The sequence below is a fragment of the Syngnathus leptorhynchus genome, chromosome 6 (genome assembly GCF_054491065.1).
Source record: "Syngnathus leptorhynchus isolate UIUO chromosome 6, UIUO_Slep, whole genome shotgun sequence".
Classification (NCBI taxonomy): Eukaryota; Metazoa; Chordata; class Actinopteri; order Syngnathiformes; family Syngnathidae; genus Syngnathus; species Syngnathus leptorhynchus.
The window spans coordinates 5,539,467-5,552,400 of NC_141200.1; the positions used below are offsets into that span (position 1 = coordinate 5,539,467).

Here is a 12,934-nt window from a genome sequence, read left to right on the forward strand (position 1 = left end):
GACCTTTTTCAACACTGACTATAGAACCAATTGGCTTGCATTTACTCCCTCTTTGTATGTGAAGACTGTATATTTACAGTAGATTTGTAATCGTTTGCAAGTTATGAAGCTTTTTTCTTGACCTTAACAAAACACGAAATTGAAAGACAATACATATTGGCCTTGTTGGTTAGACTTACATACACTGAAACTCATTTTATTCCTGTATTTTTCAAACCTTGACTACATAACACATAGAGATGTTTCCTTTGACATGACAGGTTAATGGTTGGTTTGATCCACGGAAGTGATGATGATCCCATTTCTGAAAACATGACAAGTGAAGGACAGAGTGGACAAGTCAAGTCAAGTCAAGTTTATTTGTATAGCCCTAAATCACAAGCAGTCTCAAAGGGCTTCACATAGACAATCAATTGACAATAATTCTCAAAGCATCCCCTGATCTTAGGCTCCCAAAAGGGCAAGGAAAAACTCAAAAAACCCCTACAAGGGGAAAAATGAGAAACCTTGAGAAGGGACCACAGATGGAAGGATCCCCCTTTCAGGATCACCAGGCTGCAATGGATGCAAAGAGGGCACATAAAATACATCATATGGAAACCAAAAAGTGGATGCCCAGGCCAAAGCCAAGAGCTGTCGGAGGTGCCTTCGATATGTGACAATGACACTTATAGACACTTGTTGCAAGTTTTAGCATTTAGTGAGCACATGTTGGACTTTTACATAACAAGAAGATTTTGTTTGCAAACTGTACTATTTCGCAAAGATCCTTCAGTATTCTAAAATGCTTTTTTTTATCATCTGATATTTCTCAATGACAGAGTGGACATGTTAAAAAACGACCAACTACAAACACAATATGACAAAAATTACACAGCAGAGAAATGTATGGGACATGTCAGAATCACAAATATAATGAGATTGTATAAAATGAAGAAAGGACATAGCAACTGGTATTTGTACTAAATGCGTTATTGATTGCCGCAGTTTAAATAAGGCCCAGTCGGAGAGTAAAGTGCACAACACTGAATTAAATATGAGAAGATAAAATAAATTTATATGCAATATTAGGCAAATCGTTAGCCACCAACCTCAAGTAGATCCCATAAACATGTGATCCCTCAATTGTCCGCAGGGGCGCCATTGGGTTGAACTGTGACATATATTTCACGAAGAAGACAATGATGTCACGACAATACGCATGCGCTAGCTGTTCAACTTGTATGGTGGAAATAATTTGAAAAGGATTTTACTTTCCGATGCTACACGCAATCGCCACCGATTATTATGTCAACCAAATAAACAGCAATAATGGGTAAGTCGAAATATTTACATCGTTGGTGTGCAAAAATGTTCTTGCTTGATCTAAGCTCTGCTAATGGATAGCGTTTAGCTAAAGTTGTAAAGCACATTGAATAACGTGGGATCAATACTATAAGGATCCCTGAATGTTTCTTTCTGGTCACTTATTAGCTCAAACACGATTTTGGACTGTCGATCCACATTCTGTCCTATTGACGAATACATTACCCCATTTTCTAATTTCAGATCACAGCATTGATGATGCTGAAGACGTAGCAAGAGAGACAAGCTCACCACTGAAAGATCTCTCTCCTCAAATGGAACGGAATCCATCACCTCCTCCAAACACAGCCGATGGAGATGAGGCTGAAGAGACAGATGCAATTGGAGACACAGTATACAGCAAGCACTGGCTTTTCAGCACACTGTCTCGTCTCATCCAGGTTATGAGAAAAAAAAGAATTCTTTGCAGTTTTTAGAACGAAAGTTCTACAAAACCAATCTTGAATGTTTAAATACATTGTTGATGTGCAAGCCTTGTAACATTGGGTGCTTTTGTTTGTCACACATTGCAATCATGACACGTGGTTGGTTCCCTCAGATGGTCACCAAAACTTCAGAGGAGTCAGATGGCCAGATGCAACTCACTGATGATGAGGAAGATGATCTATGTCGAGTTTGGGACATGGCAATGGATAAGGTGGGTGTGTCATTGTTAATGTCAAGCCTTGGATTCCTAATATATTTATCTGGTTTTAATTTACGTGTGCAGGATGTGGCTGGTTTCCTGCAAGAGTTCAAAGCTACAGACATCCTTCTTGGAGTGATTGCCAAATCTACTAATCCACGTCTGACAGTAAGTGCCCCTGTTGAACTTTGTAACATTTTATTTTCAACTCAAAACAACATTATTTATGAACCTGTACAATTTATTCAAGTTCTTTGTTGTGCTCCCTTAGGAAATTTGCGTAGGAATACTTGGAAACATTGCTTGCTTTCCAGACACTTGTTTGACTCTTAGCCAAAATGAAGATTTGGGGTAAATGACAGCTTGCATTCAAATATATATGAAGTTCATCCTTTTTTGATGCGATTTCCTGTTTGTCCACAGGGCGGTGCTGTTGCTTCTGTTTGGAGATACCGATCCACCAACCCTTCTAGAGACAAGCAGGTGTCGTGAGCATCTTCTGAGAAGGCGTCAGACAACCCTAAGCAAATTCTTCATTTGATTTTGTGATGTTTACAGGTTGATTCTGACCTGCCTTTCCCAAAAAGATGTCAGTTCCCTTTGGCTTCAGCGAATAAGACAGCAGACGTCTGTGCGCGCCAACCTCCTTTTCATCATGTCCAGTTCAACCAACAGTATTTACATTTACTTACTTTTACAAATGCTTCAGTGCTATGTGCACCGCCCGCAACGTTAGCTTCAACTGCACAATATAGTGACAGAAAATTTAAAAAAAAATCTATTGTAGTAGAATGCAAGCTGTGCCACCAGTGGTAAATTTTCTAAAATGTTTTTTCAGCAGGATGCCATCTGGTTTGTGAATGATGACATAACTTCCATTTCACTTGAGCCCCCCCCCCCCCACAAAAAAAAGTACCAACAGCTATCGTCATACAATATAAACGCAGATCATTTCACGGAAGTCACAAACTAAAAGAATGACGTATTATTTTAGGTGCATGTTTCATTTTGGCTTGTTTATGTTTGTGTACATAAGTATGACAAATGAGACTGTATCTTAGATAACACACCAGGCTTACACAACATTTTGTCCTTGTCAGCAACTCTTTGTCCCATTGATTGCTGACGTTAGTGGTGCTGTTTTTCCAGCGGACCTCCTTGAGAAAGTAGGCGAGCTCGTTGACAAGTTGTTTGACCTTGATGAGGAGCTGATGAAAAGTTGGATCACGCCTCGGCCTGGTGAGCAGAGCGATGATGGGGACAGCTGTCTGGATTTAGCCTCATGCCTTCTCGAGGCTGCCAAGCAGCTTAGGTATGAGTCTCCAGCTGAAAGCGTATTGTATTTCTGTATTTACTATATGTATTTATTTTATTTATTTTTTATTAAATGTATTTAAATTTATTTATTCATTCATTCATACAGATCAGAGAGTCCAAACGGCTTGGAGGTTTACCTTCACGTCATGCAGCTCTTAACTACTGTAAACGAGGGCATTCAAATGTTTGGTAAGTGCGATGAACACATTTATGAGCTCCATTGAGCAGTTTAAACAGAACAGATTGTCATATTTGTTTCTTCCAGCTTCCAGTGAAGGACCAGGAAAAGCTGTTTGGAATTTTGTGTGCGAGGTTGTCTGCGATGACCTCTGCCAGCCTAACGAGCTTGCAGTTGTTCTGCAGGAGCAGAAAGGCGCTTTGGTGCAGGCCTTTTCTGTTTTACAAGCTCTCTATGGATTCCAGGGACAGTCGGGCAGCAAAGATGACACAAGTAAGTGTAATTATTGGCCGGGCAATATATTGCAGGCAGTCTGATTATGTTGTTGTTCTTTTTCTCTGAGGTCTGTCTCTCGTTGGAGCCATTTTGAGGGTGACGCAGTGCCAGAGTGACCACAAAGAAGATTCTACGAGGAAGGAAGATGCTCAAGATGAGCAGCTCCTGACTTTATCAGAAATCACAAGTGAATTTCTGTCAGAGATATGTAGTCGGACCTCCAAGGTAAAAGTGTCACAGGAGATTTTTAGCATAGTGAAGCCAAGACTGACCAAAAAAAAACTAAAAACGACTGTTTTTTTTTTTTTTTTGGCAGGACACGGTAACAGCCCTAGTGAAGCGAGGCTACCTGACAGAGAAGAACTGTCTCACAGCTTTTGGAAGTTTACTTCCCAACTATCAGACATCAGTAAGTATTTTTCAGTATCTTCATATTCAAGCTAAAGATGATTGCAGACCTGCAAAGATGTCTTATTTAATTTAGCCTGTTATTTTTTTTTTCTAATGTGACTGAATTAAGGACCATAATAGGAATTAGATTTTTCAAGTTTTGCTTTATCATCAAGTTGTAATAGCCGAAGAAAAAAAAAAAGTATATATATTTTTTTGTCAAGATTAAAGTTTTGGTCTTTGTGTCAGATGAGGACATGCTGATGCCACAAGCAAGCGGCTCGTCTGGAAAATTAACCTAACAACTTTTTTCCACTTGTTCTCTTTTGTCTCGTAGTTTCAGCACCTGCTGCTCATGTTGTCCCAAGCGGATCCTGAGTTGGCTGACAAGGTGAGGAAGCAGTTTCCTGTCTGATGGCCGCCGCAGGTCAGTGGTCAGCCCTCGCTCGGACAGTTCCGCTTGCTTTTTCCAGAAACCTTCTTCCCCCTCCAGGCCTGCCCCAGTCCCAATATTTGACTTTCCCCTGGATAGCCATTCATCCAAGACAGTCAGTCCATTATTATTGACAAACTGACTTTTTTTATTCTTAGTATTTCCCTCCACTTGATTTTTATTTTTATTTTGTGATTATTATTTTTTTAATCATTAAAGATACTCCTTTTTGTGTAAAGGTTGCGCTTCCTGTTTTACATGAGGCCATAAGATAAAATAAAAACACTAAAAAGCCCTTTGAACCAAATTCTGTCTTTTATTTCTTGCATCATCTGAACCTCACCGAACTGGTATTGAGTCATCTCTCCCAAGCGTATGAGTAATGGTGCTAATGCTGATTGGCAACATCAAGTGTTTACCCGAGGGTGACAGTCACCTAGTAAGGACAATAACATTAGATGAAAGGCTCATGCCTGGCAACAATGAGCTCATTTGCTTTCCAAATGCACCATTTCGTCCACTCACGGCAAAGAACAGACCTGCCTACGTATTACCGGCGTGCTTACGAGGAGAGCGCTGTGAATATAGCAGCTTTTTAATTAAAGCTTGGATTGATATGGAGAACATGCTTTCTAATGGAAATCTGGAGATGGTGAGCATGTAAGCAGGGACACAGATCATCTCATGGGAACAACAAAAAAAAACAACCAGTTTTTTAAATCCATTCGTACAAGCAGTACCTCAACTAGGATGTTTGTGTAGCATAGAATAATTCAGATTGAAACGTGCGTGGCCTTTAAAGATGGCCGACGGACCGTGACTTACACTCTAACGGGCGCTCGGCCCTGAGGTGTCCCTCCCGGGTGAGTCACGTCACCCAGATGAGAATGAAGCCCAGATGCTTGCCGCCACCCTGCCAAACTTGATCGGCGGCCTGCCAGTCTCGGGCGCCGTGTGATATGATCCGACGGCGCGCTGGAAACGTGGAGGTGCCGATCGGCGTGAGGCTGTCCATCTGACGCTGATGTTTGCTGGCAGTTATTAACTTTTAACTTTTCATCGCCGCCCACGCTGTTCTTTGTCACGGCCTGACATTTCGGTGAAACGTGTTCTATTTTTGTTCTTGTCTTTATGTGAATGTTTCCATTTCAAGATACGAATGTCACATCATGTACACAAAGACCAATTATAAGAATAAGAAGTACATTGCCTCTTATCTAACACAATGTACCACATACTACATGTACAGTACGTTTAAATCTAAATAAATTAATCTTCACACTTTGAGCTAGTGATTAAAGTGAGTCAGTGTGTGTTTGTGGCAATATCCCAACTAAAATGTGTTCATGGGAGAAATCACAAAAGAATCGGTGTAACGGCCTGAGATGCAAATGGATGCAAGATGGGAAAACTGTAAACGTGTTGCTGGGTGAGCAGGAGCAATAATGACGTCCGTGGTGTCGTGTCCTTTCATTCCAAGGCCCGGCTGGCTTATTCACAAGCACCCGGTCATGGCATGCTCATATTCCAACGTGATGCTTTTGGATGTGATCAAAGCGGCTTTCTGCTTGTCTACTGCCTTCTCTGGCTTTCTGTCTCCGGCCAGCTGATCATAATGAATAGACAAGTGACGTGCAGCTAAAATGACGCAGATTCTCCCAATGGTATTCACCACATGTTATGCTCATGTAAGACCAAAACTGTCAAATCCAAAAATACTACATTAAAGTGAAAATAAAAACAAATCTAAAAAAATAAATTTAAAAATATTTTAATTGGTTTAATTTTGTATTCATTTCCACACATTTTTTTGCTTATTTTTAATTTTTCTACTTATTTTCAGTTTGATTTGATGTTTTTCTGTTGTATTTATTTTATGTTGCAAATAAAAACAAATCTAAAACATTTATATAATTTGAAAAATTAATTTAAAAATATTAATTGCTTTAATTTTATATTCATTTCCACGTATAATTTGTTTTTTATTTTTCATTTTTCACATTTATCGTCTTCTCAGTTTGATTTAGCATGTTTTTCCGTCTTATTTATTTTATGTTGCATTTACCAACCTCATTCACAGTAGTGGCATTGTGAATGTGGCAGGTGTTTACAAGTGCAGCTGCGTCACCAAGTAACATGCACCGCTGTTTGCTGTGCAGTGAAAGAATTGGCGCTAATTAAAGCTACGGGAGGAAATGCACGTAAGCAGGCCATTCACTGTTCTCGTTTAAACAAGAGCCAGGCTCGTGTGAAAAGATTCTATTGACTGAAAGCATCCCGAGGACCTTGAGTTCATTGTTGAAATTCAATAAACATACTTTTCGTCGGTATAATGTTTTAATAAGAATGATGCACTTAAGTTGAATCCCCAAAGCCCTGCAACTAAATTATAATTAAAAATGTTACTCCCTCACATTATTTTTTTTCTAAAACCTTAAATAAGACTAAATGTATTTGACAGGATTGACAGAAACTTAAATCTCTGCTGGGATTTTCTAGTTAATGAATTATTAGTCTATCATAAAGCTTTCTTTGGTCCAGTCACCATATAGTGAGATTTCAATCTAATGAATGTGTTGGGCAGAACCTCACGTGAGATTAGCCATCCAAATCTCCTGTAGCTTGATGCTCAGACACAAAGTAAATCCTCTTTGATTAAAGTGAACAGAACTGGGACAGACTCACGCTCAGACAGGTCTGCCGCACGACGTACTATCAGAGGAGAAAGTCATTCCAATCTGTCTGTCGTGTTTCATCAATGTAAAAAGTTAGTGAGTTTTGTCATCTTTTGGGGCAATTTAATTTTATTATATCTTTTTGGATTCACTAATGAGCCACTTTATTCATTAACTACAATCAATTGTCTTAAGAATTCCATGACCTAGCATAAAAACTGTATTTTGCTTAAACCCCCCCCAGATATGTCATCTGCTAAAAAGAAATGCTTTGTCCATTAAATTGCTTTACAAAATGTAAAATCATCATGATTCAACCTACTTTGCTTTCTCTTTGTTAATTATAGTGAGAACTGCTTTCTTTTATGAGCACAGACTTCCTGTGCACTGATTTCTACTGTGTTAATTATAAGCCAGATTTATTTTAAATCCTTTCTAGTGACCACCATTTAACCCTTGTGCTCCATAAAAAGCATTTCAAACATACATCAGTAAGCGCTCACATTATTGTTGACTCATAATATTGCTAATAAGTGCTGATCTGGGTCCAGCTTCTGACTGAAGGAAGTTGGCCTGGTTGCTTCCTCGATTGTGTAAAGCGACCGCCACTGTCACGGGTGACATAGGGCAGATCCACCTGAGACGAGCGGCATGTGCATCAGCCACATGTACCATCCAAGTCGAGCTGCCGAGAGTGGGCCGTGTTGTTTTAAGTCACTTACTTAAAGCTTGCACTTGTTTTAATTGGCCCCCTTTTTTACTGATTGCTTTGGAGAAAGCAAAACATGTAGATTATTGGTGTCATGCGCACCCAAACTCGAATCTGCTTACAGTGCAGAGCTGTGGATTTTAAAGGGTGGGGGGGTGCATGTTGGGCTCATTGCACAATGAAGGCAGGTGGTCTACGCTCTTAAATCCTCTTAAACCTTGACCTCTTTGGGCCAAACAACCGGAATGAACTCTGTAAAGTTTTTGAGCATCAATGTCAACATTGTCCATGCTTAACTGTGTTTGATTTTTTTTTTTTATTCATCTGCATAAAAAATGACTTTGAAACTATCAAGAAAAAAAAAATCCAGCTTGCCAAAATCAGGCTTTGTGATTGGTTGTAAAGCTTTTCTTAAAAAAAATAGATGGCTCATTTTCCCACCCAAATTACGTAAATGATGATGCTCTTTTTTCATTTGCTGCTGTCCCTGAGATTATTGGCCTCCTAAGCCCCCCTCCTTGTTCTCTCTGTGGTTAAATAGCAAAGCGCGCTGGTTCTCAGGTTACACATCCTGCTTTACATCGAGGGGGGCTGACAAATAATCCACTTGCAACGGCTGAATAAATAAAGTTGAGGTGGAAAAAGCCAAGCTGCATTTTGAAATGTATTCCAACAGGATTGATGGACCTCGAAGGGGGAGATCATTCGACTCCATGAATAAAGCCTATGAAGAAAAACTACTCAACAATGAGGTAAGAGAATTTTCATTCTTTGACCAAAATGCTAAAGATACTTTGTCACATAAATTTCTTTCAAGGATTTTTTTTTCCTTAAATTATTTTTTTATTTAATTATTTTAAATAAATACAAATAAAATTGTATTAAAAAAAACAGATTTAATTTACCAGAAAACAAAAAGGGGAAATCACAACAAATGATGCTGACTCTCAGATTATTCCCAGAACATTTTCTAAAATACTTTTCCACACTGGGTGGTGAAAGGCACGCTGCCTACTCAGATTTGAACTCACGAGGGGTTAATAATAGGCTTTCCCTTAACTCTACAAGCGATAGCTGCAGGGCGATTTGAGGAAACAGAGACGAGTTCATCTTGGTTAAACCGAGACGCAAAAAGTTGACCCGGGACAACCTGATGCAGTGATGTTTTCAGGGGCCTTACAGACATGGATCCACCGAAAAATACTTACCCGGGTGGTTTGTGCTACGCTTGAAAGGCAAAATATGGTAGGCGGCAACTATATGGGAAAATGTTAGATGAAATATTTCTTTTGAATTTTAATGTGTTCCAATTTCTGCATTTGACAATGTTTTTTTTTATATTTTAAATGCTAGTATGTTACTTGATCAGAATTATAATAATTTTCCCGTGCCATGATCATATGTGCGTCAACGTGAGGGTACTGACCAGGGTTCTGAAACTGGAGTCTCGTGACGTTAATCTCTGCATGCGTGCCTCTGTGTCTGTCTGAGACATTGACATACTTAGCGTGCTCTTATCTGCATATGTGTAAATAATTTTTGGATGGCTCCATGCTTTTAAGTGGCTGTGGCTCATTTGTGACAGATGCTTATTTGACATGAGCTACTATAAAATTAGTCAACAAAAGGGAATATTTTGATTTGATTCATTATAAAATTATTATCATAATCATCAATTATTATTAATTACACAATTAATATAATAATTTATAATTATTATAATAAATGTATTTTTTCTACCAAGGTATTCAAAATATTTACTTGGATATGCAAATCATGCAAGTAACTTTTAAGTAGAAAAGAAAAGGTGCTAATTCCTTTGTGCCTCACATTGTATATTTTTCGCAATCCATCCTTTCAACTATGAATAAAATCTGTTTCCAGATTAACAAATCAACCTTCACAAAAATAGAAGAAAACACTGAGAAGAATACCCTGGAGAAAGGCAGAGCAACAATTATCTTTTCCCTCAAGAATGAAGTGGGAGGACTTGTAAAGGCACTCAAACTCTTCCAAGTATGAATATATTTTTATATTTACATATTATATTACATTTTTAATTAGTGTTTGGTGATCCATACCACGTGGTTTGCTTATCATGTTATAATATTTGGATTTACACACAGTTTAACTGGAAGGTAACCTTTTTTTCTTGGCTTGCAGGAAAATCACGTCAACCTAGTGCACATCGAGTCCAGGAAATCAAAAAGGCGCAACTCCGAGTTTGAAATCTTTGTGGACTGTGACAGCAACCACGAACAACTCAATGAAATCATCCAGCTGTTGCGGAAGCATGTGAGCGTGGTGGACATGGAGCCTCCAGATAATTCCTGTCTACCGGATGAAGGTATAGTCACATATTTTAATTTTTTCACGTTCTATCACAAATCTAATTCACTCAAGTGTCTCCGACAGATATGCACAATGTACCGTGGTTCCCAAAGAAAATATCCGACCTGGACAAGTGTGCCAATCGTGTCCTGATGTACGGTTCTGATTTGGATGCTGATCATCCGGTATGTGGGAGCAATTTCATCTAATTGCACTTTTCACCTTTTAATCATCTGTATTTGTTCTATTGGATTCCTTCAGGGTTTCAAGGACAATGTCTACCGCAAAAGACGAAAGTATTTTGCAGATCTCGCAATGGCCTACAAACAGTAAGCTTTGTTAAGTCTCATTTAGGAATTAGTGGAATTGGTTTTTTTTTTGTGTGTAACTGACGGGGGATTTCTTGTTTTCCAAAGCGGCGAGCTGATTCCTCGCATTGAGTTCACAGAGGAGGAAGTGAAAACATGGGGTGTTGTGTATAGAGAGCTCAATAAGTTGTACCCCAGCCACGCTTGTAGGGAATACTTGAAAAACTTGCCACTGCTCTCCAAATACTGTGAATGTCGAGAAGACAATATTCCCCAACTGGAAGACGTTTCTCGCTTCCTCAGGGGTGAGTTTCGTTCCATCTGAATATCCCATTGTGTTGATTTTGAAATGCTCAAAATGATGGTGTTCTCCAGAACGCACCGGGTTTACCATCAGGCCTGTGGCTGGTTACCTGTCCCCTCGTGACTTCCTGGCCGGTTTGGCTTTCCGTGTTTTCCATTGCACCCAGTATGTGCGACACAGCTCTGACCCCTTATACACCCCTGAGCCGTGAGTATTACACAGCACGCAAATGTGAAGAAGAAAGCAGGCATTCATGAAAACCTGGTCCTTCTCCAGGGATACGTGTCACGAGCTGCTGGGTCACGTCCCCCTACTGGCAGAGCCCAGTTTTGCACAATTTTCCCAGGAGATCGGCCTGGCTTCATTGGGAGCCTCGGACGATTCTATTCAGAAACTGGCCACAGTGAGCGAACTTGCCAAAGCCTCTATTTGAATAGGTGCTTTCATGCTTGGTTTTGATGACTCCTTTTGTCTTTGTTTTGTTTCAGTGTTATTTTTTCACAGTGGAGTTTGGCCTATGCAAACAGGAAGGACAGCTGAGAGCATATGGGGCTGGACTGCTTTCATCTATCAGTGAGCTCAAGGTGAAAACAAACAATTGAATCGGAATTTTCTTTTTTATTTTATTTTATTTTATTAGCCAGGTTGTTTGGGTTGCTAAAGTGCTCTAGCTGCACAACAATGTTCTCAGCCAGGAACTGTCAGATGTTCAAGCCATTGTGTGCAAGGCGCATGGCTTGCTTGCCTGGCTTGCATTAAATTGGTTTACAGTTTGGGTTTGGAATCTATCTTTTGTGAAACCAGTCCTGGAACTTTTTTGACACAATATAAATCACAGCTGTTTCTTATAGTCCTTGTTTCTGAATCCCAGCGATCAAAAGTGTCATCTAAGGTACATTGTACTCTTTTGCAGCACGCCCTTTCTGGAAAATCAAGGATCATGCCATTCGACCCCAAAGTAACATCCAAACAAGAATGCATCATTACAACTTTTCAGGATGTTTACTTCGTATCAGACAGCTTTGAGGAGGCCAAAGTCAAGATGAGGTAAACAAGATCTACTCGCGAAAATCTACTCAGATTATGACGATCTATCACCTTTATTCCAGGGAGTTTGCCAAGACCATCAAGCGTCCTTTCACAGTACGGTACAACCCCTACACCCAAAGTGTGGATGTGCTTAAAGACACTCCCAGCATCAACAGCGTTGTGGAGGAACTCCGACATGAGCTCGACATTGTGGGTGACGCGCTGAACCGCCTCAACAAGCAACTCGGAGTCTGAAATTTCATAGCCCGCTTGCAGCCCTTTTGTGTCGTACCCCCAACCTCCAAGCAATGCTGCTCTAGATATACTGCTTGTGTATCACCCTTTGTCATTGAATGTGCACTAATTTTGACAAAAAGACCCTGTTGTTCCTCCTGCATACAGAGACACTCATGCTATGGTGTCAGTAAATTGCACAAACCAAAAGAAAACTCCTTTTATTCATTTGGCTTTTACTCTGCGTCCTGTCTGTATGCTTTTGTATCCCCTCAATTCAAGTCAACCCTGTTGGCAAACCTGCTGTTGTACATGATCTTGTGATTTTTTTTTAATGGTTTTGTTTCATTATCCAATCTTCCTCACACTTGTGATTAAATATAAAATGCACCTTTATATTTTTATTGTCTATGTATCATGCTTCTTTATGTGTAATGCTGAGTGAAATTATACGAGCAATGTAATGAAAGTATTTTGGTGGTTTATTCTGACAGAACAAGCCCATGCACACCTTCCAGTAATAGGCCTACATTTTCTAAATGTAGATATAATTAAAACCCTTCTGAAATCAAAAATAAAAAACATATTTTTCTACAAATCAATGTATAGACATAAGAGTTAACTATGGTGTCTAAAATGTATTTTGCCTCAATTTGGTAAAAATCGTTATAACTGCTTCTGTAGTATGTATATATGCATATTTGTAGTAGTTTATTGGATGACATTAAAATGTTTGAATCAACTTTTGGGATTCTAGTTT

The 12,934-nt window shown here is 39.4% G+C and overlaps 2 protein-coding genes across 4 annotated transcripts; both read left to right on the top strand.

Moving 5' to 3' along the window:
• The first annotated feature begins 1,148 nt into the window (after positions 1-1,148).
• Positions 1,149-4,885, top strand: saal1 (serum amyloid A-like 1). 3 transcript variants are annotated; one of them, XM_085915386.1, is made up of 14 exons: positions 1,149-1,315; positions 1,549-1,745; positions 1,904-2,002; positions 2,075-2,158; positions 2,262-2,341; positions 2,414-2,473; positions 2,549-2,664; positions 3,140-3,302; positions 3,414-3,496; positions 3,573-3,758; positions 3,829-3,986; positions 4,078-4,170; positions 4,489-4,578; positions 4,645-4,885. In XM_085915386.1, exons 1-13 carry the CDS (start codon positions 1,312-1,314, stop codon positions 4,564-4,566), a joined length of 1,401 nt encoding a protein of 466 aa, XP_085771512.1. In that variant the 5' UTR covers positions 1,149-1,311; the 3' UTR covers positions 4,567-4,578; positions 4,645-4,885. The 3 variants fall into 3 exon arrangements, with proteins under 3 accessions (XP_085771512.1, XP_085771513.1, XP_085771511.1); XM_085915387.1 differs by having other exon boundaries at positions 4,489-4,542; XM_085915385.1 differs by having other exon boundaries at positions 4,489-4,885.
• Positions 4,886-8,600: 3,715 nt separating this feature from the next.
• tph1a (tryptophan hydroxylase 1 (tryptophan 5-monooxygenase) a) lies at positions 8,601-12,725 on the top strand. Its single transcript, XM_085913843.1, has 11 exons — positions 8,601-8,720; positions 9,853-9,984; positions 10,132-10,315; positions 10,384-10,484; positions 10,561-10,628; positions 10,716-10,912; positions 10,983-11,118; positions 11,188-11,314; positions 11,400-11,495; positions 11,825-11,958; positions 12,021-12,725. The coding sequence occupies exons 1-11, from the start codon at positions 8,631-8,633 to the stop codon at positions 12,193-12,195; spliced, it is 1,440 nt and encodes a 479-aa protein (XP_085769969.1). The 5' UTR covers positions 8,601-8,630; the 3' UTR covers positions 12,196-12,725.
• Positions 12,726-12,934: the final 209 nt, after the last annotated feature.